The sequence below is a fragment of the Lonchura striata genome, chromosome 8, assembly GCF_050655825.1.
Source record: "Lonchura striata isolate lonStrDom1 chromosome 8, ASM5065582v1, whole genome shotgun sequence".
Taxonomy (NCBI): Eukaryota; Metazoa; Chordata; class Aves; order Passeriformes; family Estrildidae; genus Lonchura; species Lonchura striata.
The window spans coordinates 22,452,245-22,479,258 of record NC_140710.1 but is presented as its reverse complement, the minus strand read 5'-3'; the positions used below and the strand labels follow the sequence as shown (position 1 = coordinate 22,479,258).

The 27,014-nt window shown below is 37.2% G+C and overlaps 1 protein-coding gene across 4 annotated transcripts in view; it reads right to left on the bottom strand.

The window, feature by feature from the left end:
• DENND1B (DENN domain containing 1B) overlaps positions 1-27,014 on the bottom strand; it is a 152,496-nt gene that overhangs the window by 63,580 nt on the left and 61,902 nt on the right. For 3 of the 4 annotated variants that reach the window (XM_085585985.1, XM_021547477.4, XM_085585984.1), the window contains exons 5-10: positions 25,260-25,379; positions 16,090-16,159; positions 14,175-14,255; positions 11,532-11,591; positions 9,643-9,696; positions 6,620-6,730 (exon numbers count right to left, since the gene is read on the bottom strand). In XM_085585985.1, coding sequence (XP_085442111.1) covers positions 6,620-6,730; positions 9,643-9,696; positions 11,532-11,591; positions 14,175-14,255; positions 16,090-16,159; positions 25,260-25,379 — 496 coding nt within the window. The remainder of the gene's footprint in view (positions 1-6,619; positions 6,731-9,642; positions 9,697-11,531; positions 11,592-14,174; positions 14,256-16,089; positions 16,160-25,259; positions 25,380-27,014) is intronic. The other variant, XM_021547487.4, reaches the window with a different exon arrangement.

Below are 27,014 nucleotides of genomic sequence, written 5' to 3'. Positions count from 1 at the left end.
ATAACAAAGTAGGTGTGGGTGCAGAGAAAAAAACATGTCACTTCATTCAGTTACTCACTATTTTCATACCACAAAGGGTTTTTTGTATTTTTCATAGGTTGAAAATGAAACTCTTGGAAGTTAATGATCAGGTTTTATTCCTAACACGCTAGAGACTGGGTTAATAGCATGTCTCTTAAGATACTCATTTATCCTATAATAAACTAACTATGCTTCTTTACATTATCTGCTCAAAAATTGCGGTTTCATCACATTTCTTCATTTCATCTCTTACTTTGGACACCTCCTACTTTGTATTTTCTTTGTTTATTCTCATTTTGCCATTCATTTATTGCCTAACTTCTTTATCTGTTCCTTACTCACAAAACCAGAGAACACCAAATATATATATATCTTTGTGTCCCTTTTCCTGACCATCTCCTTGATGCCTCCTTTCCTTCTTCCTTTATTTTATGACTCATCTCCATGGAGGAAGAGCTACCATCCCATAAAATGAGGGGGTTCTGCAAATGTTTCTCACCTCTGAAAGGAGAGCTTCCAGGAAAATAATTTTATTAACACTTTCTCCTCTAAAGGAACTCCATGGCATGTTCTTCTGCCATACACTAATTAAGAAGCAGCAGGGACAAACCTCCTTGTGAACGGCTTAATTGAGACAACTTCCTGTAGCAAGAGTAGAGATAACCACCAATGATGCTATAGCTCATCTTATCATTGGTGAAATGAGGAAAAAAAGAGTGACAAAGCAGTGGCAAGTATGAAAAGGGGAAATCTTGCCATACCAGCACACCAGAACAAGGGCTGGTATTACACTCATTCACCCTTCAGCAACTCCTCCTCATTGCTTTTGCTTCACACGACCACCAAATGACATCAGTGGTACTTTTTGTAGGGGGTGAGACAGTTCTGCTACCAGAATAAGGACTCTTTCAGTTCTCCTACAGCCCAGCCACAAAGGACTCAGTTCCTAAAGGCTTCTCTCAGACTCCCACAGCAGCACCCACACTGGCACAACACAATTTAGCTCCCCCAGCTTCTACTGAATTGCCAAAAGTCATATGAAAAAGAAACAACTTTGCCCCTGATTGACTCGGTCTTGGAGCTTTCTTTTTCCTGCAAGTGTTAGTAAGGGAAAAATTAAATTCTGAAGCTAATTTGTAGATCTGTCTGCCTACATGCCTTTTCTTTTTACAGTGTGGATTTTTGAGGTTTGGGATTTTAATTTTTTTTTTAGTAAGACACATTAATGGAGTTCTTCATGTTTTACATAGATGGCAGGTAATAGCAATTTCTAACTATTTCCTGGCTTTTTCCCTCCTGCTCTCATTAAAAGATTTTTTTAACCACATATTTCAATTTATTTTCACAAATTCTTTAAGCAATTATTTCTCCTAATATTATTCTCTGGCAATGAGAAAGCCATTCTAAACGTCAAGACTAAGACAGCTTTCCAGATCTGTATGTGTATTCTAACCCCACTTTATTCCATAATGACATCCTATAGCCTCATTGCTGGAAATGTGCTCCCTGCAGGTGTCCCAATGGGAACTTAACTGCACCTACAACAGTTTACCCCCCTGCCCAGTTATCTTAGACTGCCTTCACATGAACTATAAAAAAAATATTAAATGACATTTGTCATTTACTTCCAGACCAAATGGCCCATCTGAGGTTATATTCCAAAATTAATTCTAATTATGCTTCTGGGAGCACAGTGAGTATCAGCAGAATATCCATTCTGCCTTGCAAGTTAATGATAAATTCCCATCCATTTCTTGACTTTTAAGAACTAAATTTAGCCCTTGAACACTTCCAGGTCACATGAATTTGAGATATGAATTAAATTTTAAATCTGCAATACTTTTTCCTGAGCAACTACGGACAGTGTGACAGGAGTTGAACAAGACTAATGAGAAAAGAGAATAAAGCCAACAGTCCAATTCACTGAGGGCATCTGGGGCAACTGTAGAAAGCTCTCTTCCAATGGACACAGCAGTAAAAGTGATTCCACAAATGTATGTGTATAAATTTATATTCAGTGCTCCCTCACCACAAAAACAAGTAAATCTGTATCTTTTGTTGATATTTATGTCTGTTTTTGTAGGGCTACCAAGAAACCCAGAGCCAGCGCCAAGCAGAACTTGTAAGCATCGTGCTCTGAGACACGTCAGGCTTGTATTTCCCAAAACAAATACTGGTCAAAGCAATGGGAACATTTAGACATTTGCTTTAAAGTGTAGCATCCTTCCACCTGCCAGTGCCGGCCGCAGCAGATCCAATCTAGTTAGCATATTCCTGACAGGCTGATGAGAAAGCTCCTGTCAGACACTGGCCAGCCGGGTGCTGGAGACGAGCGCACAGCCCCAGCTGACTAGTTAGGGAGAGACTGCAGAGGTACAATTACAGAGGCATATGACAAGCTTTCATGCTTGAGTGACTTGAGAACCGATGACATGGCTTTAAACAGCAATCCTTCCTACCTCCGGTCACAAAACAGCAATAAGTCAACTGATGCACTGTTGTAAAATCATGATTTATTCCTTTGCTTTGAATACATGAGAGTGTGGTATGATGTTCTGGTAGACTACCACAGCAGGTGCACTTGGGGCCAAAACATCTAGGGCCTGCCTCCAGCATGCATAAAATCAATGCTGTAGCTCAGCCTTCCTGGGAAAGCCAATCCCAGTACTTTAATAATTCATAGAAAGACTGAATTAAAAAATTATTTGTACTGAAACTCATACAGCTCCATGTAACTAATAAGAATACATGCAGATGCAGTGACGTGTGAGGAAACAGTGCTGTGAAAGAACATACAGCCTGACATTTAGGAAAGGTCTTCCTTTTGCTGCTAAAGTGAAATAACTAACAGCCACCTCCCTTTGTTTCATTCATCCTTTCGCTTAATCCAAAACCACATAATTTGTTTCTCTTTCATAGTTTACTGTTCAAAAGACAGAAATGGTAATTTTTGCTACAAACAGATCTTGCAGAGCATAATCCTCAGGCTAGCTGAATCCATCTCGCTCTAATGCTAAGCCTGAAGCAAGCTGTGAGGTTGGTGATAATCACATTATTAAAGTGGTTGGAAAGTCTAGCTAATAAAAGAATGAACAGTTAGGGCAAATAATGACCCAGAAGCTGCAAAAGAATGGAGTGCTGGAAAGTTTCTACTTGTATCTTGGTAGTAATTGGAAGGACTAGCAGACAAATATCTATACCAAAGAAATTTTTAAAGGGGATAAACCCACAGAAAATCAATTTAAAGGGAGATGCAAAGAAAACACAACTGCAGTATTCTAAAGATGTACATAAAACAAAGCCTGCTTGGCTGAAGTAAAATATAAGCTGAAACACCCTAAAGATGTTGGGCTTTTTTCCTGTTTTTAGGGTTTCTTTTAATTCAGAAATTCTACTCAGCAATTTAAAATAGGCAACCTTATTTCCTTCTGTTTTTTCCTCTACAGTAAACCCTTTTAAATATAGCATCACATTTTGTCCCCTTTATTTCCATACTAGGACTGATCCTTTACTTGAATATAATGGCAGTATGAAATTAATAGGGCAGAAATGACAGACAAAGAGTTCCTGAACATAAGTAAGTGCAGTTTTCCATTCCTGGCCCCCACAAGAAGGGTGAGGAGAAAGTGAGCAAGGCCTTGAATTATGCCTTTTGTTATCAGTCACTGCCCTGAGATAGTGAACCAAAACAGAGCTGATAACTTGAAGGTGACATCACAACCCAGTCTCCATGAACTGACATAAACACTTGATATTCAGTTAACCCTAAAGATAAGACACAACTCCCTTAACAGAAAGTTGTGTTTGACTGCACCTTTTTTGAAAAAATAATCTTTTCTAGTATCAAGCTGTAATTTAGGAATATCAAAACAGGAACTTTGCCACAGAAAGTACCAGTCTGCTGTGTTTTGTATGCAACAGTAAAACAGCACAAAGCTTGCTAAGGGTGATGTCCAAATTCACTCCATTTGCTTACTGTACTAGATCAAGCAATCTCCATGTTAAAGAAGAAACATCTTTTGCCAAAAACATATTCAATCATTCTTGGCAATTCAATTAAATTCTTACAGGCAATACTGGAAAGTGTTTCATTAACTTTTTAAACTATATTGCTCTGTAAAGAAGCAAGCCATGCATCACCCCTGCTCTGCTTATGAAAGAGATGAGCAGGCAGCACTTCTGTGAACTAAAGCTCTTGAGAAGCCAGATATACCTTTGTTCTATCAGAACTCACTAGTGCAAGTGAAAATTAACCAGTCTTGTATCAAAAGTGGATCCAACATGATGTGGCAGTAATTATGTTCAGCTATGAGTTAAATAATGCTAAATAAAGCTGATGAGATCTCTTATTTTGGATTTGACCTGCAAGCTACTATTTACATTCACAGCTTGGGGACACTCTCCAGGACATCCAAACACCACTACAAATGTCTGGAAAGTTACATAAATTATTTTCAAGTGAAGACACCAACAAGATGGCTTTTAATTCATTAAGAGGTTAGGAATCAACAGCCAAAGGTAAATAAATGGAAGTTTCTCACCACCAGAATATTCTATCTGCTGCTGTGTAATGACTTCCAAAGAGAAATCTGATCATTTAAATAAGGTGGTCTAGATCAGCACAGTCTAACTCTGGTACTTCCTCTTGTCACATCACAGCAATAGAGACCAGCTGAGATGTTCAGCCTAACAAAAACAAGTCCTAAGCAGATCCAAATGTAGGCTGAGAGTACAATTCTAAATTGTGTCAAGCAGATGGACACGTGCTCACCTGCAGAATGAATCTTCCATGGGCTCAGAGCTGCCATCAGGATTCCTCTCCTCTCTACTGGAGCAGTAAAACAGGGCTGACTGGGGCATCACTGGAGCTGAGGTTTTCTAATGGTGTATCTCTTCCTTTTTTACCCCGTTTTTTTTTTTTTTTCCCTTTAAATATAGCAAGCTGTGTTTCAGACCAGCAAAGTGAAAAAAAATTCTGATTCCACAGTTTTGCTACATCATGTGAGCTTCTGCCAAGACAGGTTCTTTGAAAGGGCTTTCCCTTCAAAATCCATATGCCCATTCAGGTCTTACTACTATGTTGTGATGCACAATTCCTTCCCTATCCATTTCAGGAAGGGGAGGGGAGCATGGAGAGAAGAAAAAAAAAAAAAACAAACCTGTAATAAAATATGGAGATTTCCTAAAATACAGAGATTTCCTTAAAAAAAGTAACATCTCTGGTGGTTAAAAAGTCTCTCATAGACTAGTAATGGGAAAATTGTCTGAATTAATGTAGTATTGATTTTGCTAGTTTTTAGTTGTTCATGTGGCCTCTGCTTACAAGATCCCATGTTTGCTTCACTCCAGTCCCCAGGAGTGACTTTCCTCCACACCCTGCAGAGCACTGGGCAAGTGCTGCCTTTGTGCACTGCCCTAACTGCAGTGCTGGTCACAGATCCAGGGACCCAACACCATGCTGTTTAAAAAAATAATAAGGCACTTAAATAATTGCTACTGCACTGAGAACTGTAAAACCTGTCAGCCTTTTACAGCAATTCTGAACCTTCTCTATCTTCAATTTATTTTTGACTCAAAAAAATGGAAAGCATTTTTAAACATTATTTATAAGTAAAGAATACTCACTCCTTACAGCACCTGCAAGTCTTTGAAAACAGTATTTTTTAGTACTATATCCAACATTGTACCCATGTGTTCATTTATTTGGTAGTGCAATTAGCAGTGCTAGAAATACAGAATTGATTTTCCACCACAGAGAGCATATTAAACAATATATTCTGTGCAGCATTCTTCAAAAAAATTTAGGTAACTGTGCTTAATAGGCTAAAGATTCTGCATAAGAATTATATTCTGTGATTAAAACTTGGTTATAAAGTGAGTGTCTTGTACTGATGAAAAACTGACCTGGGAATATTTTCAAAATACAGGGGATTTTAAAAATCTGTAAGATTCTGTGAAGAGTAAAATAAAATGGCATATGAATATTTAGGTATACTTTCCAAACAAAATGCAACATTCTTTTATTAGGCAGCCTAAGCAGGCATAAGGAGGGAAAATAAACATTTTAATGTGGGCAGTAGCTCAAAACCTTTAATTAAAAAACTGCTATTTGGAGTTGTACATTATTGACAGTCTGAAGAGCTGCTCCAAATCAGAGATATTACAGTGTGCACTCCCAAACCACTCTAACAAAGATGAATCTACCTATTACCAGGTTAGGATAGCAGCTATTATTAGGGACCCTTGATTTCTTTCAAGTAGCTCCAATGGAATAAGCCACAAGTGAATAATAAAGATCTTATAATAGCTCTTAAGAATTCTTTTTAGGTTAGAAGGCACAGAAATGAACTCGGGAGAGTTAAAGAACTCTCATCTCCTGATAAGAAAAATAATTAACCTGACTTAATGTATCTGAGTAGGTCTTACATAAATCAGACTTTTGTACTTCAAGAGCCAGACTAAAACCATATATTAGAAGAGTATGTAGATATTGTCTCATAAGTACACATGGAACATATCTAAAACCACAGAGGTCTGCAGGTCATTTTGTGAAATGTTCAATATATCCTACTTAAAAGGAGATGTGTGAAGTACTTACAGTGCTTAGTTTGCTGGAGGTAATAATGATTCGTCTCTCGTGCAACATACTGGCATAAAGTTGCAGCATGTTGTTCACATCCACAGCAACAAAATATTCAGTGAGGTTTCTCTGTTTGAATAAAAAAAGTTAACAATATAGCAACAGTAATAGCTAAGTGGAACATTTGATATATATTACTTGTGAACATTTTTGTCTAATTAGTAGGTGGGGGAAAAAACAACCCCAAACTATTAAAGAAATCCCTTTGCAACAAAATTTGTGCACTTTAAAAATAATTAATTGGGTTTTAAAGAAAACTAAAAGTTAACTGTGGCATAAGTTATTAATGTTTTGCTCATTTCATTTTCATTATGCTTGTGACTTAGATTTTCCCTTTCAAATTTTCAAATTCAAAAAAAATATGAGATTGGGTATTATATCAATATATGATTTTAAGGTGACCATTACTTCCAGCCCAGGAACAGATCTTCCACCACAGTGATAACTGTTCTGCCACAGCTACAGTAATAAAAGGCTCCTTTGCCAGGGTCTCCCAAACTCAACACATTTTATTCCATTTCAAGTACAGCAAAACAGCTTGTTGAACAACACCAAGCTTTTGCTTGAGCTGTGTCTGCCAGGACATCAAACACCCTGCAGAATTGGTGGAAGGTACTGGGTTCTTCCTGCAGCACCCTTTTCACCCCTGGTAAGAATCTCACTGTGGGGTTTAATCAGAAGCAAAGTAACCAGCACTTTCCATTAATAGTTCAGACATCAGAAAAGTGGGGGGGAAAGCGAAAAAGGGTGGGAGTATTCCAGCTGAATGTAACAATTATTTCAGCAGGGCACAGCACCAGAGACACAAAAGTGTCTAGGAAACAGCAAATTTCTGTAAACATTGGAAAACATGTATGAAAATATACTAATACAGCACTTGATATGCAAAATATTGAGTTTCACACATTGATTATCATATCTGCAACCAGAACTGCTATTCATCTCTTCTCAGGGACAACACTGTTACTGAATGTTCCTGTAGAAGTCTATCTATAAGCCCCAGCAGAAGGCCAGACATCAACAGTGGAATTGTACACTAACATTCTATTCTGGATGCGGCCAACACACAGCAGCAAGGTCACCCAGTCCTGAAAAAGCAGCCAGGAAAGATAGGAAGAGCTTCAGAGCGGGGTGACTTCCTTTTTGGATATATTGCAACATTAAAGAAAAAATAAAATTGAAAAGACAAACAAAGATCCAGTGGACAATCCAGTTTCATTCAAATTCATAAACCCATTGTTAAATTCAAGACATGGAGTATTAGAGCTTTTCTTGGTCCACCCTGCATAGAATTTTGGAATAGATAAAAATCAGAGATTTAGGGCTACTGACACTCAGTTTTAGGAAAAAACGTCCGGTCTTTCAAATGTTATTTTTAAGGGGTTGTCAGAGGCTGATGCACAATGAGAATCTCAGTCCAATTTACCCTGGACACCCTCTAACACTGCAGTTGACAATGGTGTGCTGATTCTGTATTGAAAAAGCTGTGTTAAAAAACAGTTCACAATCTTTTACAGACCAATTTATTTTTTGGAGATAGTCACAGTTTATTCTTTGTTATAGTTGAAAAATTACTGGCCCTGAAATAGGTGAACATTACAACAAAATGAAAAAATTAATTTTATTGCTAATTTACTATAATTACCTCATCTCTTTTCTAACTCTCTATCAGTACCTTACTATTCTGATTCATACTGAAAGGATGAGACTTTTATTAGTGGAGTAAAAAGTAATTATAGAAAGGCACCTTAAATTATTTTACCTTTCTCAAACCAGAAAAATAAATCTACACTGGCATCATTGCAAGATCCTTCATCAGCCACATGCCCAGCTAGATGCTTTCCCATATTTTCTTCCATTTAAGCCCACAACACACCTTCTAGCCTCCAAAACTCTACAATATTAGAACACCAAGTTATAAGTTAAGGGATTCCTTAAAAACAGAGGCATCCAAAATATAAGGTGAAACAAATGAAAATATGCATTTAAAAACTAAGCCCTGTCCTGCCCAATGAGCCCTAGCAACAAGTGTCCTCTCCTTTATCCCTCCATCCAGCAACTTTCCCTGGTTTCTTGAGCAGCAACATGGTCGATGTCACCTCCACAGAGTCCATCCCACCAACACAGATGTACCCTCAGGCCTCCCCTCTGCTACCAACACCCTCCTGCTCCTCTCTGCTGGTGTTTCTCACCTCTGGCTCCTTCCCTGGCACATCCCACCCTGCATCCTGCCATGCCGAGGGGGGCCAGGAGCAGCTCCCTGCTGCCCCAACATCATCATCCACCAGAAAGTCACTGTTTTAAAGTGTAAAAACACACACCTCTACAGCCATGCACAACTCCAGATTTAGAGGCTGGAGAAAGAGAAAAGGACCCTTCAAAGCTCTTTTATGAGATGCTATCTAGCCAAACGTCACAGAGAACATGAGCTGAGATTTTCCATTTGTAATTTACCCACAGCACCATCCAGGATTTAGCATCTACAGAATGCAAGTCTTCATAAAGCAAATAAAAAAATAGAATCAAAAAAAAGGCCCAAACCCCCTGTTCTTGGTGCTTGGTTAGCATTCAAGTGTAGGCAGGTACAGCATGTTTTCAAAAAGCCTGAAACAATGCCTTCTTGCACAAAAAATGACTGCATATCTTGATGGGTGAATTTGCAGCTGAGCAATGCAGTGTTTAAAGGGCAAGTATTCAAATAAAACGCAAGATGCAGAAGTAGAATATATTTTATATAAGTAATCCTAGTAAATGCAAAGAAGCCAAGTAACTACAAGTAAAAGGTGGATATAGCAGTGGTCAGAAACGCCCTGTTAATGCTTTAAAATGGGTTAATAAATGCAACAGTAACCACCAACTAAAGGTTGCAATAACAGACATCAATCATTTCTAAAAACAGTCTTAGAAAAAAATCTCCTCTTGATAAAAGCAAAAGTTCAGCCTAGCCCAAAATGAGGTTAAATAAGAAATTGAATACTTACACTTTCAGGGATCGTTGGCAATCCAGTTATATCAGGAGTAATGAAATACGAGTGCTAATGAATGGGAAAAAATAATTGATAATTTATGCACACAGGAAAAAAAAAATCTTTCCATAAAAACCCAGCATTTAGGATTTCCAAACCCATCTGTGTTTAAGCAAATAGCCATTTTTCTAATAACATTCTTACTGCTGCTAGACAAAGAATTAAGCAAATCACGACATGAAATGACAAGCTCTGGTTCTGCACAGCACAAAACCAAGGGAACAAAATGCTGGGCTGTAGTTTTGAAATAACACTGAAATTAAGCCATCTTTAAATGTTGCCATAAGCCTGAGAGAAGCATTGATTAAATTAAGGATTTAATTAAAAATTGCAAGAAAAAATGCTAAAGGATAAAATGTAAATTTAGAATGGAAAAGAAAAACCACTCACATGAGAAAAATATCTAGAATAGAAATATTATTACTCGATATAAATTTTCTCGGTATAAATTCTTTTTCCAAACATCTTTGAACCAAAAAAATGTGGTAACAGAAATGCAAGATCTGAAGCCCGAGATCCTGCAATCATTTATGAAATACATTAACAATTTTATGCATCTTAGTTTGAGGCCATCTAGGATGTAAATATAAAATGGGTTAAACTAAAACCAGATGTAATGTAAATTAACTCTCATTAATCCAATGCTCCTATTAGTTATCAGACATGGATTTAGCAAAGTAATTTTAAGGCATTTTTGCATGTTAGTCTAAATTTTTAAAGGCGAAAAAAATGACTGCATGCTATGTAAATAAGATAATTACTGATCTTTAGCTTTTGGGCTTTTTTACAGAATTTTGTTGGTTTTTCAGACTTTTTGTTTTTACAGTATTTTTACAATTATAATTAGCAACACAAAGACATAGCTTTCATAGTTCTCAAGTCAAACTTGAAAAAGATATACCAAAACTAAGACTATAAGACTTAAATGTGTCTTGCATTCAAGAAAAAAAAAAATTAATACTATTAAGTCTGTGTAGGAGACTTATTAAACCAGCTTGATACATTTAATAGAAAATTTTCCCCACAAATTAGGTCATTTGGCAATAGTTAAAATTTAAGAAAAGAATTGGCTTAAAAAAGGCATCCTATAAACATCATACCACTTGCACAATAAATATCACAGGTATTGTTTCCCATCAACACAGGAAAAAAAAGTATTTTTTTCTCTGCTTAAGAAGAGGAAAATATTCAGATTAAATTCAGATACAATGTCTGCATTCTTCAGAAGTATATTGAGAACAGAAAACTATTCCCTATACGTAATAAGGTCACAGAATATTTATCAAAAGATTTCTCAGTAATGAAGTTATTAACTGAGAGAAGTAATTATTTCTAATTAACAAAGTAATAATATTTCACTCATTAAACAGAAAAGGAAGCCAGATCTATGAGAAGCAAAAGCTATTACTGCAGTCATTAAGAGTCACAAAGCAGCAAAAATACTGTGGTATGGAGTCCTTGCACATCTTTGTGAACTCCCTGGGAAGAAAAATGACCTTGGAAGAGGTCATTAAACTCTTAAATTAATAGTTGTTGTCCTGTATAAAGTTTTCTTTAAAAAGAAAACTTAAATGGAAAATGCAAGTTTTGCTCATCAAATCAAGGGTTTGATTTTTGTAGCAGTTTTTATCAAAGGATTATGATGCACACACGCATAGCTCTGAAGCTGGATTTGAACAGAAAAGGTATGTTAATATTAGATGGGTCATTTAGGCCAAAGACAGCAGCAGAATTCCCCAAAGGACAGGTATAAATAAGCCTCAAATCAACAGAGATGTCCTATAGCAAGTGATTATTTCTTTATTTATTATAGGTTTTAGATAGTCAGTGCCTTTTAAACTCACCGATACAAGACAAGGCTGATTTTTCAAAACTTGCTCACTTGCAAAAATCATCTCTTGGTTCTTATGCAAGATGAGAAAAAGATTGAATAGTTGACTTTTGAGTTTTCCAACAAGAAAGCCCAAAGCTGCCTCTACTACTTGTAATAATTCATGTTTAAAATATTGGCTGAAAGTAAGTTTTATTCCTCCCCCATTTGAATTCAGACTTAACTAGCCTTCCCAATAGCGAAAACATTTTTTAAAATTTAAAACAAACAAAAAAAAGTGACCTAAATTATTTTTAAGCTCAGGCTCCATAGAAAAAATGACCATGTCATAAATTTCAGCTGCAGAGTATTTGTTGCTGGGACCAACAGAGAGTACAACTTGGTCCCTAAATGGACAAGGGAATTTTGACCAAAGATTGCTTGGAAACACCACATACCCAGATACTGGATGTAATTTATACACAGTTATGCACACACAATCCTAAGGACCACTGTGGTCTGCCACCCAAACCCTGGTGCAGTATCCATGAGCCTTTACCCTGCAGCACATTTGTGTGAACAAAATACGAACCAGACTGACCCTGGCACAAGGAAAAGCTACCTCAGGATGTCATTTCTACAATTATTTTTTTAATAATTTAATTTCTCTTTTAGTCTGTGACTACTGATGGTTTCAGTCTAGCTTTTTTTACTATATCTGAGGACCGAGAAAGAAAGATCAATACAAAAGACTAGAACTGCAAATGGCAATAAATATTTCCCTGCTCCCTGCAGCATTACAAAAACAGAGATGCCTTTAGATCCAACAAGCATTGGGATTCCAACTGACCCATCCCTCCCTGCTCTGCCCTATCTGAGCCCACAATATTTGCTCTACTGTCCAGCAGCCAAGGATTTGACAGGAGGTTTGCATTTCAATAGCTGTTGTTCAGCAAGAAATATTACAAAACTCTTTGATATAACTGGGAACAAGGCATAATTGAGAAAAAACAATTCCAAAGTCAGACAACATTGAAAGAAAACCAACAAGTAACGACTTTATAGCAAGCAATCTGTCGTTTCAGTGTAGCCAGCTGTATTCACCAAGACAGCCATGTCCACATTCCCCACAACATTTATTTTGAGGTGAGCAAGTTATGGACTAGATTAACTTTGTGAGAAATACAAGGGAAAATATATTTAAAACTTTTTTATTTCCCTCTGAACCACAGGAGTTTTGAAGGACATTTTATAAAGCACTTTAGAGTTGCCAAATTTTAACTGGTTATAATACTACAAGTAATGATAGCAACATATTATTTGAGATACAGAAGTATTTTTGGTAAAGGTGCTAGGAACTGAAACATTACACTGACAACTGAAAGAAAAAAATATCAACAGAAACAATTCCAACTGCAGCCTCAAATCCAGTACATTGTTTTGGTGAAAAACAAAACACAAGACTGGAAGGACTTTCAAATACAGTCAATTAGCACTGTACAAGGTGGGAAAATGTTAGGTCTCTATAGCCTAAAGAAAAAACAAGGAATCCAAAATATAAAAAATTAAAATAAATAAAGGTAGCATTATGTTAAGCAGCAAGGATCAGTAACTTCTGAAACAGAAATGGTAGACTCCGTTTTTCCTGCCCTCATAATAGGGCCAGATGCTCTTCTAGAATCTGTGCTTACTTTGATTGAAGTACAGGGCTTATTTCTAAGATACATGAGCTAAAAGTCACAAGAAACCACACAAATCAGGCCAAGATAAATAATCTAACGATATTTCAGTATGTGTGGAAGTGAACCCTTTACAAAATCACTACTTCCTGTGTCCTGCAGCATGTGATGGTTCAACCAAGACCCAGCTATTTGCATACTGTGGCAAGTGCAGTAACTGTATGGATGCTCTGAACACGCATGGCTCAGAAGCAGCAGAGGTTCTGTGCTGGCTTTATATTTCACACAGGCTCTACAAATGTGTTTAAACATGCACTCACAAGTTAATTCTGGTTAAAACTTCGGGAACCCTAACAATGACATATCCACTTTTTGATGTTTCTGCAGCAGCACCATCCTGCCCCACTATCCCCATCTCAGATCACAAAAAGTTGGAGCACAAAAGCAAAGGAAGCCTGAACATGTTATTTCACTGAGATGTGCCTCAAGCTCCACATAACAGAGTGTACTTCTACTGCTTTTCCTACAGCATTTTTGTATGGTTAAGCAAAACTAGGAAAAGAGGAAGAAAGATGGGAAAGAAGCCAGCTTTCACAGACTTTTGACCAATCCTGAAACTGTACCTACTCAGATATAAGAGGCAATAAAACTGAGTTAGTGTCTCCTGATGCACAGCAGGAGAAACCAAAATTGTCTACATGAAACAGCTGGAAACACAAAAAAGTAGTTCTAGCACTGTCAGATCCCACTGCAGTTTACTTTCTCATCCATAGAGGAAAATTCAAATTTCTTCTTCTCTATGACTATGACTTTTAGAAAACAACATGAGACAGAGACAGACTCTACCCTGCACAGAGGGAAAAAAAAGAGGTTGTCCAAGCCAATTAATGATGGGAAGCAACACAAATTTATTCTTTCAAAGGGTTGAGGTTTATTTTTCTTTTAACTTTACCTACTATTTCCTAGTCAGTGGGAATGAAACAGAAAAAAATACTTACCACACTTAAACTGACGAAAGCATTCGCCTTTGGCACAGGATGGCTATACAACGATTTCAACAAATCATTTGAGTCATTTTCCTATAGGGAATACATTTTAAAGTTAATAAATTATAATGTAAAAACTAAATACTATTGTCTACACATCAAACTACATATGACATAGAGATAAAAATATTTAATAACCAGAAGAATTGTAATACATAGGGAAGTATTTAAAAATTAAGTATAAAATTCAGGACAGCTTTGTATCTCATAAAATGATTGTACCTGCAAGTTAAGCCAATCCCTTACATGTTTCCCCACTCACTCCTTAAAGGACTTAGATCATTTGCAACTGAAAACTGGGATACTATGTCAAGCTGTATATCCTGGATGTCATCTTCCTAAAACTTTTAGCCATGATAGAGGTTTCTTTAAAATTTTATTAAATATGCCTCATCAAAAAACATAAAACAGTTAATAAGGTTTACTGAAATGTACTTGCAGCTACCTGGTTTAACTGGTACCTGTCACTTTGGTCTCTAGAAGGGACATCTACTTGGGAAAGAAAAGTGATTGGAGCTTTTCTTGGTTTGAGGTTTTCATTCAGTTTAGGGGTTTTGTTCACAGAGATTAAATTCTTTATGTAAAATAATGTACTTTTTCAAAGTAAAACCAAAAGTAAAAGAGACAAGTCAGGGCCAGCTTTTAAACACATTATTTCGAGTTTACAGGAAGCTTCTGCCTCTCCCTGTTAGAAGAGGTTGCTACTGGACCTCATACCAGTGAGCAAAGCTTTGGGTCTAGCTCTTGGTGAACAGTGCCTGGGCCAGGAGGGAGCAGCATCCTCCCACAGCCTCCTCAGCAACAGGTATGGCTCCAGGCAGTGAACAAACTGCTTCCATGCACTGCTACAACTCTCTGACCTGCTAAAGCAGCTGCCTCAGCACAGAAAACAACAGACCCTGTTACCTAAATCGCCTGAAGTAATAACTGCAATGCCAGCACTGGTGATCAAGACCCCTATCCTCTTCCCTCAAATACAACCTTAATAACAGTTTTTTCTACTATAGTGAAATAGGGACCAAAACCAAGGTCTAATTATAGCATTTGTAAGATTTACATATATTCCACTTCATTGAATCACACAGTTAATACCAAACTTTCCTATTTATCTTTTTACAGACAACATCATCATTCTGTATAGTCCATTTACTATAATGTATAATTATTGCTTATTCTGTACTTCATATATTTTTGAAATGTCAGCTTTTCCAGTCTACAGCATATGGCTAAATATTGATGCTTTTCTTTAAACTGAAATCTAATACACTAATATAAAGTAGAAAGGTATAGCTTTAATGTTGTCAGTAAAGACAGATGCCAGTAGGTCCTTTGCTGTGTAGACTAGGAATACATCTAATTGCTTATGAATATGCAAACTAAACTATCAGGATTCTTCACCAAATGCTGCAAGTAATTTTGTCTTGCTACTTGAGATGTCAGAATTACGAGAGGTAGTTTTTAGTTAATCTGAAAGGTGAAACAGTACATCATATTCTATACAGTTCTGAACAAAAGTGTTTGCAGCTGATAATCAGATAGTTCCAGACAGCTACAGTTTACAATCAGTACGTCATGCAGCTCTCCAGTGATGTGACACCACTCACACTTCACACAGGACCTGTTTATGCTGAGACTGACACATTATAAAGGTATATTTTCAGCAGCTTTTTTAGAATAACGTGGGATTCAAGTGACTGTGGAAGCTCTATGTTCAAATTCTTTGAATTTCAGTAAGAGGAATAAAACTTGCTTCTAAATCCTACTAAAACCTTAAACTTTTAAAATATATAGAATCCCTTTATAGTATTTGAAATGGTGACTAATATTTCAAGGAAAATACACAAAGAACTAGAATATGTAAAATTACCTGTTCTTTAGCCAAATAATCTGCCAGGGTATTTAGGAGCTTGTAGTATACTTCAAACCATGGTAGGTAACTAAAACAGGAGGAAAAAAGTGTTTTAATTAAATATCAATGTATTTTTCCAATGCTTATAAAGTACTACGATGATTGCTCTGACTTGCACATTTTTATAACATCTCTATCTCCAAATAAAAAGCATATCAAACTTTTTCCCAGAAATTTAATGGCACATCACTGATAGACAGTATAGGGTTTTTTTATGCTGGATACTTGCATGAAGTTCCATTAAGCACAGAATAACTCATAATACTTAGACTTCTTAGTATTTTCAAGGCACCAAAAAAAACATTTGAAACATTTTCTAATCTCATTCCCACTACCACTAATTTTTACAGATTGCAGTAGTTATGTGCAATTTTGAAATTCTGTATCTTTCTATATGCAATGGGCTGACAGGCCTGCTAATTCCCTAGAGAATGAAAAACAACTTTGTTTGGGCAGACCAGGTACTCCCTATTTGACAAGTGGTGCAATGCTGTGCAATAGCAGAAATGTCACATTATATGTAAGGATATAGGTCTCCCTATAAAGTAATTTCTATAGATCAAATTAACTTCCAAAAATAAAACCATTCACCAGTACTGCAAGTACAAACACATTAATACATCTATACTTAAGATATTTTTAACACAAATCTGCAGCCTGTGAGCACAATACTCTCACTGAGTTAAAGGGAATTCAAGACAAATAAGACATAACTGAAGAGCACAAAAGAACTCCAGAACAGCGGTATTAGCTCCAATTTGCCTTCTGTTTACAGAGGTTCTCTTTAACAGTGGTTTCATCAGTGACCACACACTACAGAACTTCCCACCATCACTATTTAAGCTATTAAGTCTGATAAACTAAATAATAACAAAAAAATTATGCCTTATTTACTAGTTACACGTCTTCTCATGTCTGTTAGAACTTCATCACAAACATTACTGAATAGATAATATTTATAGTTAATCTTAGTTGTGAGAGAATAGAAAGGAGAGCTGGAAAGGAAATAGTGCCTGAAAGGTTTTCAGAACATTTCATACCCATATATAACACTCCTACAGACTTCATTCTTCAATGCAGTGTAAATCCACAGACATGCATTTCTTAAAGGCTTTAGTGCACGCTGAGGACAGACCTTACATTTCAAATGTATATATTCCAGGAAATATACTAGCTGCAACTGCAAAAACCTGGTATGCAAAACCAAAATGTTTTCCCTGATAGGAAAAGGAAAGCTGTCAGGGGAAACCCTGGCTGGTAGAGAAGCCAAGTGCTGCTTTGTGCAGTGAGTCCAATGAAGGGTTATGTTTTCTTTGTAACACCTCTGTTCTCAGTATGCAGCTGGCAAGGCTTTAGACATAGATCCTGATTCTTAGGAAAAAGCACAGCAGAAATCTGAACACAGATATAGTTAATGCATTTTCTAGCAATCCTTGCTGTCTTCAGAAATGCTTAACTACTGGCTCCTAAAAGAACCAAAACCAACTTCCCCACCCAAAAAAAACCACCCAAAAAACAAAAAAACACCCCCCCAAAAAAACCCACAAAAAATCCCACAAAAATCCATCATGAATTTGCTCTTGCCAAACCAAAGAGACAGAGGCAATGATTTAATGATTTCCTTTACATCCAACATACTGATGTCTTTATCACACTTTACCATACATTGTGCTGGCTATTAATCAAAACAACATCAACCTCTTAATGGTCACAGACATTTTTAATGCTTGGTATTGCTGACAGTGGTTAAGGTGTGACATTATTACATTTGTTTTTCAATGTTTTCTTAATATAATCATAAAATTTACTTCAGTGCACCCTTGTAAGGCCACTCACTGCTTACAGGTGTGAACATTCCATGCCTTCATAAAACACCCACCACATCAGCACCTAAAACATCTGATCCTTGAGCATTCTTCCACCTAGGACTCCTGTTCTATTATCTTCTCAAATCATGTTAACCTGGTTTTACACATCACTGAAACACAGCACAGAGAGGCAAACAGAATTAATTGTTCGCTGCAGTGTTCAGAGTTTCTCTAAATGTCAGAGCTGGGGAACAGCTTCACAACCCAGAATTACAGCAGGGACTAGAACACTGTCGTAGCATTTTGTCAAAGTCAAGGTACAAGGTGGGTATAAATCAGAAAGTATTTTTATAATACTACACACACAAATGGGTAAGACGACCTAAAGGCTTTCCAGTTTCTTGCTATCACCACTGTGTTAACAGTATACATGACCCCAGCACATTTTGCTGTAGAATACTCCAAAATCTCATCTGATAATCTATTTTTGATAATGAACATTTATGAGCAGCATTCTATAAAAAAATTATATTTCAATAAAATATTAAACATATTTCTTTTCTATATGCATGATCTCAGCTCCCCTATTACTGAGAAGATAAAAACAAAATTTTAAAGCATTTAAAAAGGTCAAATTAATTATTTGAAATTAATGAACCCTAACAGAAAGCCAAGGGAGATTTTTATTCATACAGCAAGGCATGCTGACCAGAGTACTTGCTTAGAAATTTCTTCCTTTAGCAACATCAGGTTGATGATACACGTCTATGTCTTTGTGCAACAAAATCACTAAGGAAAACATCCTACTTGACCACAGTTTATGAAAGTCAGTTTCCTTTATGAGCTGAAAGAATAGCAAAAGAATTGCTTTAAGCCTTATAACCACAGACACAAATCTGTGTTAAAATCATTTCAATGTGCCTCTTAAACCTGAAAAAGGAAAGGAAACCAAAACCACTACTCCATGACATTATATGGCATGAAACCAAAGAACCTGCCAGAACCTGTCCTCTGCTTCTTTTCTCCAGAATCTTCAGTTCTTCAATAGTATGGCCTAATTGCAAAAGCTTTTGTCAGTATTTCTAGTCAGAATGTGCTTCAACAAAATATTACAAAAATCTACTGGAAAGCAACAAATTTCGCTTTCTCTTCTTCTTTTATGTAATCCTCATAGCATAATAAAGGATCGTTGTACCTGTTTTTACATTAACAGTTAAGAGTGCATTTGCATGTGTGCATACACAATGCATCTCTGCATTCAAAGTAAACACAGGTGTGTTTGTTCATGATAAAGACACCATCAGGTGTTTTTTTAGATTCTAGTACAAGCTAGATTTAGATTACAAGATAAACTTAAATTGCAGTACAAGCTCTTGGCAATTTGTTAAATCCTCAAGGCTGTCAAGCAACACTTTTGTCCGCTTTCACCATAGGCTAACTTTGGAAGCATGTTTGCTGATAATCCTATTAATTGATTTGGACCACTCTAGTAAACAGATTTATTTGTAGATAAACACTGCAGGCCGTAGGCTTTACATCTTTATCCAGTATATCATATTGGACAAAGAGTCCAATCACAGAATCCTGTTGGCTGGAAAAGACCTGTAAGACCATTGAATCCAACCAGCAACTCAGCATTGCCAAATCTACCACCAAACCATGTCCCAGCCCCCACATCTACCAGTCTTTTAAATCCCTCCAGGGATGGTGAATCCACCACCTCCCTGGGAAGCCTGCTCCAGTATTCAACAATCCTTTCTGTGATGAAACTTTTCCTAATATCCAATCTAAACCTCCAGTGGTGCAACTTGAGGCCATCTCCTCTTGTCCCATGACTTATTACCTAGGAGGGAGCCCAACACCCCCTTGCTGCCTCCTCTTCTCAGGTTGTTGCAGAGAGCTGTAAGGTCACCCCTAAGACTCCTTTCCTCCAGGATAAACACCCCCAGCTCTCCCAGCTGCTCCTGATCAGGCCTGTGCTCCAGACCTTTCACCAGCTCTGGACCTTCTCCAGCATCTCAGTGCCCTTCCTGAAGTGAGTGGCCCAGACCAAAGACAGAGTTCAAGGTGCTGCCTCACCATTGCGGAGCACAGGAGGACAATCCCTTCCCTGGTCCTGCTGGCCACGCTATTCCTGGTCCAGGCCAGGATGTCCTTGGCCTTCTTGGCCACCTGTGCCTTGTTCAGCTGCTCCCAAGCCCTTTTCCACCAGGCAGCTTTCCAGCCACTCTGCCCCAGCCTGGAATGCTGCATGGGGTTGTTGTGATGCATGGACAGTACCCAGCACTTGGCTTTGTTGGTTTGTTTGCATTTGTTTGTATGACAGGTAAAATCCAGAAGCATTTCAGGTCAAAGGATCTCCTTACCTTGTCCTGTTAACAAATCCTGAAAAATTATTTAATCTTTGCTAGCACAGCAGAACTAGTCTATGTACAGAAAATTCACCCAGCACACAAATGTCCATCAAAATCTACTAGCTGAGTAGCTATTTTTTTTCACTACAGTACAGAAATATGTTGTCTGAAACATGTTGTTTTTAAGTGGCTGAAGTTGACAGAGGAGACCTGTAATACATTACTCCTCCTAATTCAGAACTGGCACACTAATATGTACACTAATATGTACCTTACACACTAAAGTGTACCTTAATGTGTTAAGGTACATACTAATATGTACCCTAACAACAGATAAAATCAAAATTAAAGTCCATTACCAGAAAAACCTGACCACTATACCTGTATTCATAAAATTACTTATGAGCAGTCAGTACATTTCATAATTAATTGGCTGTCTTATAAAAATGTCTAAAGGTTATCAATTAATCCCCTTCACAGTAGAGAAAGTAAAGGAAAATCAGGACTTTAATGTTTAATTTTAATGTATTTGGAAGTCTAAATTAATTTCAGTCCTTAAACTATGAAACCACTAGTGGTTTCTTATTTATTTTTCTTTAATTGCAGCCACTGTCCTTGCATTCCTCAAGTCACAATCAATAAATGTTTGAAAAACAAACATGTAAAACAAACATAGGAAAACACCCAAAAGCATACAATTTCTCTAAATATTTCTTCCATAATCATGAGAAACAAAAACAGAGAATATTAATATATATATATATTTATATTTATATATATATATATATATATTCCCTGATGGAGAGTACAGGGGTCTTTATTTAAAAGTATAGCCCCTATTTGTCAGAAAAGCAAGAGACCAAGATCTTTCATGATTAATTAAAAACATACGTAGCATTTTCTCTTAATCCAAATGAGCCACAAGGCAGGAGCTCAGACTTTTATTCAAAGTCACGCACAACCCTTGTTGCCACAAGTACACTTCCACCTCACCAGTGCTTCCACTACAGCTCTGATAAAACTTTTACATTCATGAGTCAAAGGTTAAACAAAGGAGAGGAAATGTTTTCTGTCAAATAGTCAGGTAACCACTAACAGTCCTGAACTATCAGCAGGAATCTAACTTCTAGTAATCAAATAAAACGAAGGAAACTGCCTTTCCGTAGCTAAATGTCTAATGTCTAGGGGCTACTTTTCTGTCTGGAAAATTGACACAAAATGTGTAAAATTGAAACATTCTGCTTCTAAGGGATTTGCCTAAAGGAAGAGTGAAAAAGTTTCAAGAGTGGTCTGAACTGAAGAACTACAAAGCCTTACCACATAAACCTGTCTTCCTTATTAGAGCATTTCATTTGGAAATGTAGGTGACAATTTTACAGTCATAAATTAATGAAATCTAAGACTGAGCATTTTAATGATGCATTTTGTGTTCCTCTGCATACCTAAGGTAAACCTCAGAGTCCATCAAGAGTTTCAAATTATTTGTACTTCGTACTAAAACCATTCAGGTAATTCAAAATCAATTTCATGTAAACCCAGAAAGTATTATGTCCACAGCAAGCAGCAGCGATACTTAAAAACAAAACCCAGAAGAACTATTACTGAAAAGCAGATATTCATGTTTCTACTGTGCCACTTCAAACCTCAACTAGCAAAACTATTACCCAAAAATAGGAAAAGTAAAACTAGGAGAAAAGATCCAGTAGAGGGTATGAGCTCAACAAGGTATTTTACAATATGCCTATTGTGTATCCCTTGTCTTACAGGGCTGCATTAGCACAACACTTTGGGGAGAGGGAGGAGGTGACACGGCAGGATTCACACCGAGAGCTTTATAAAGCAGCCATGCAGCTTAATGAAAAGCACTAAATTAAATAAAACCTGCAAAGGAATCACACAGCATTTCTAGAGAATAATCCACAAGTTATTTTCTCATCTTACTATGGGTTTAACACTGAATTTGACAACTGGGGTCAAGCTCTGCTCAATCATTCTAGACAATATAATATCACAATTAAGTGATAACAAAAAGCCCAAGAAAGCTACCTTGGGAAATTTTTATTTCACTTTATAGAGAGTATTTGAACAAAATTCTGATTTGGAAGAAAATCCTATTTACACAATTCATATACACGTGTATATAAAATGCAAAAAACACTCCATAAAACTTACAGAAGAATTTTGTATGTACATTTTTTGTTTCAAACTATCCAGTTTAAAGCAGGACCACGTGGCTGCAAATTCAGAGATAATTTCCTCTAATTAGTGTTTCAGATGGAGAATTAATTATACACCAAAGTTCCATAAACCACAAGACTTTAATCTTACATGCAGCTTTGAGTTGCTAGTGCAAAACCTAAGGACAACCAGCCTTTACTTCAGCTTTCAGTTAAGAATCCCATTCAGCAGTTGAAATTCTATCTCTTTAGAAGCCCTGGCATAGGTTAACACATGGCTTGGTACTATCCACAAAGGACATGGACAAGGGAAAAGCTGTGTCCTGTTCCTCACTCATCAACCTACTCAAATTTCCACAGTATCTCCTTCCAGCCACTTTGACTGACTTGTGCCTGCTCGTCTTTAGAGATTTTTATTTGCATTTCAGTTATTTATGACAAATTCAACTACGTTTTCTGTATTTAACTATCTCTAATTGTCTTTGTCAAAGCCTCAGTCAGTAAACTTATTATAGACCTCTTGTCCAAGGGGATACATCCATGAGCTCAGGAGAAGGCAGTTTGACATGTTATTTCTGTACATCTGCACCTGTGTGTTTATATAAAAGTCCACAGCTATTGTGCACACACCTGTGATGAACAAAAAGTGTGAATTGCCCATACATCAGCCATCACGTGTACACACACAGCAAATACAATTTTATGTCATTTTGATGCAGAGACAAAAGCGAGGTTGAACATGCATACACACCCTTTATATATAAAGACAGCATTCTTTTTTATTATTAATTGGGTTAATTTAAGAACAATAAGCACGCGCAAAGGACAGACAGATAAAATGCCCAATGAAATCTGCTTAGTGAGTCTTCTTTCACTTGGACACTTTTAATGCATCTTGGGATTCAGAGAAGAAACCAGACTGACTACTAGAACATGAGATGGAGATAGTGATGCATTCCTTCCATCGGAGCTGAACACAACACAACACACAGACACATTCTGGAGATAAGCAGAGTACCCAGCCACGAGTACAGTGCTATGAAGCTAGTGCTGTTATGCATTCAGCTGTGCACTGTAGATTTGAAATTGTCACAATAAAAGCAATAAAGGCAATGCTTTGGATACAGTTCAGTGAAAAATTATAGCTTGCCACTTTTCACTTTCCTGCTTATTTCTACCAAGTAACAGACCATTGACTAATCTTTAGCTGATGCACGTCCATGGGGAAATGCTGAAATACCCAGTTTACACCAGCTGAGAATTTACATCCTTTGCTTTGCAGCACTCCATACAGTACTTAAATGAACTTGAGTGTGTATAACTGATTAAATGTTGTTACAACCACACAAACAATGCAAGAAATTTTGTTTCTAGCTTTATGAGGGAAGAAAAGACCAACTCCGAGAAATGAGCCAAAAGCATATACATACATTTTCACCTTCACTCTGGGCTTTAATAAGTTATATAAAAAAAAAAGGTATCACAGAGAAAATGGTTAAATGTTATATTCCTAAAGCCTAAGAGTTAAATCCTTCTGAATTATTACTAAAGGCATATTTCAAAGATCCCAGAAAGCAAATTAATTTCCAGAATAAAGTATTTCCCTTTTGATATTTTCATTATATGATAGTATTTCTTTTTTGCAATATGTAGAGCAAACATTTATTTTTAAATTAGTTGCCAAAAACATCCAGTGTAGTGGCTCTCAACATTAGTTTGGCATCTGTATAAAAGTTCATTAAAATCTTGATGTGCTCTTTCCAATAATTTTAAGCACTATTCTACAAGTCTCTATATTGGCTGGTCTTTCTTCCCTCAGTGTTCATTTACTGATAATCCTTTTACAAGCTGATATTGCGTTTTTCTTCCTAACTCACACTGGTCTTATGACACCCTCCACAATTACCCAGTTTCCATGTTGCCCAAAAACCTGACCACCTACTTTTATCCATATTCTTCCTACCCTACTCTCCAAAATTCTCTCTTTCCACTTTGCTGCCAATGTATTTGGATCCTCCGAGCGTTTGTCCATATTCTTGTTTTAAAAGCAATTTAAATTTTGTTCTTCCTATTTGCTGCTGAACTGGATACTCACATTTCCTCTATTGGACTTGCGGGCTGTTAAGTTCTTAATTGAAGTTGCAAATTTGTCTTTTAATGAGATCACTCTGCCTTTAATTTAATTTAAATGGTTTTAGGACAGCTAAGCAATTGAGGTTTTTTTGTTGCCAAAACAATGATCTTAAGAGAGAAGAAAGAAAAAGCAGAGGGAGAAATAAGGTATTTCTTTGGAGTCACTCTCCCCAACATCAGTATCTCCTCTGCAACAAAACAGCATGCTCTTGTGAATTCTCTGGATTTATTTTTTCTTATACTAGATATAGTCTGGGCAAAGAACTTGGAAGAGACACCCAAAAAATCCCTGTTCCAAGGACAGGAATGCAGAATAATGCACTTTTATTGTTGAAGTGACAGAGTGCTTGTCAAAAATCTGATTAGAAAGTAAAAATATCCACATACCAGTCCATGCCTCTAAGGCTGCAATGTATTTTCTCTGCATTTAAGAACAGATTTCATGTTATTTAAATAAAATTATTTAGCTTCACAGAAGAATACCATCATATGGTGCTTGGGGCCACTTTTTATGTGAAAACAATGGTAACGCTGCCATAGAAAAGCAATACTCTGATAACAAAGTTAAACTCATAGCAGAGAATTTGTAAAAGATAGGGGTTTTTTTTTATTTTCCATATTCACTCATCGACTCAATTTTTATTGTACCCCCTTACCTTAGAATACAGAGGCAGACCTTGCCTCCTGATGTCAAACGGCAGAATCCAAACCTTTGCTTACTTTCAATGTCAGTAAGCACAAAGGTGAAATGCTGTCCTACTTGGTTTTGGGACACCCTGAAAAAACAGATACAGAGGATAAAACCATTAAATCACATAAAACATGAGCATTTAAGTCATTGGTCTCAAGTATTTTCATGCTCAATCCTCACCATAATCCTCAATACAATTCTATTGTCTGCTGTTCTTTTCCAGTTCTCACACAATCTTCTACAGCAGAATACCTAAGAACCTGCTAGTAATGGTTAACATGTGCTATTTCTGGTTCAATCTTAGATGAACACTGAAAATTAACTCCCAGAGAAGCTAAAAATCACCACAGACCCCAGTCTACCAGTCAGAGAACACAATTTTTTTTTTTTATTTATCCCTTTCAATATGGGGGCAGAGGGGTTGTTTGTTGAGGTTTTGCTGGTTGGTTTGGGTTTTTTTTAAATTTCCAGCAAAATAAAAGATAGAAAATTCTACCCCTAGGGAAAAAACAAAGTAGCAGTTGATCAAAGGGCAAGAGAAGCTACATAGGACACAGGGATCTTTACTGTTTAACACAGGCAAAACAAAAGTTTAAAGATTAGATGGAGAGTATCTCACTCTTCTCAGTTTAGTTTAGCCCCTCATGATCATAAAGTGACTAGGATGAACCAAAAGCCTGTGCTGAGCATACAACATCAGAAGATACACTTAGTCCAATATAATCACCCATAATTAATGGACTTTTTTCCATTAGGTAATTAATCTCAAATCATTAAAACAAGCACTTTGCTCAGCTGCCTTCAACATGGAACAATCTAGGGCTCTCTTTAAGCACTGTCAGTACTCAGTGGCTTGTGCTCAGTCCCTCCCTGCTCAGGTTCTGGGGAGCTGGGATGTGCACTGGCACCACAGAGCATCATAACCAGGCCCCACTGCTCCCCTGCAGTTTTCCCTGCCACATCTCTGCACTTTGCTCCTTCCTGCAGAGAGCAGCCTGCCATGGAATGCGCTGTGTGGTCTGAGCACCCCTGTGCACCGGGGGCTCCCACAGAAACGCAGCAGCAGCCGTGCAGTCAGAGCACTGGACACGCTCTGAGCGGCGACCTCGGCTCCTCTGCTCCCACCGCTCGGAGCCTCCAGCAGCCAGGCCAGGCTTCTCCTCACACCACAAAACCCCTGCCAGGGCCAGGCTGGAGGCTCTGTGCACAGCCACACTAACCCAACCTGGTCTTAATGTACTGTGCACACCTATGCCAGGCAAAATGTCTATACACAGGGCCACTTTAAAAATGAGATTTAAATTCTGGTATTTTCTATTAAAAATATCCCAGACAAATTCAGCAGGAAGCATTTCCAATGCCATCTCACCAACTCCAAATCACAATCTTCCCTTTGCTTCTTTAAGAGAGATAACTCCATGTTTTGACAGTCAGCATAAAAGTGAGCCAGCTTGAAAACTTCTTCCCACACAGTTTAGAAAGAGATGTGAGCAGCAAGTCACAGATTTTTAATATGAGAAACACTCCAAGGCTAAAACTGAATTTCCACAAGAACCCGAAAGTTTGCATTTTGTCCCATTTGCTTCAAATGAACAGCACAGAAGCCGGTGACCAACCATCCATCTGGAGTACATTTTCTGTTCAGTTTAAAATACTGAATTAATTCTGGGTTTCTAATTTGAGAGCTCCACTTAAGATGTGGGGGCAGCAAGGATGCCTG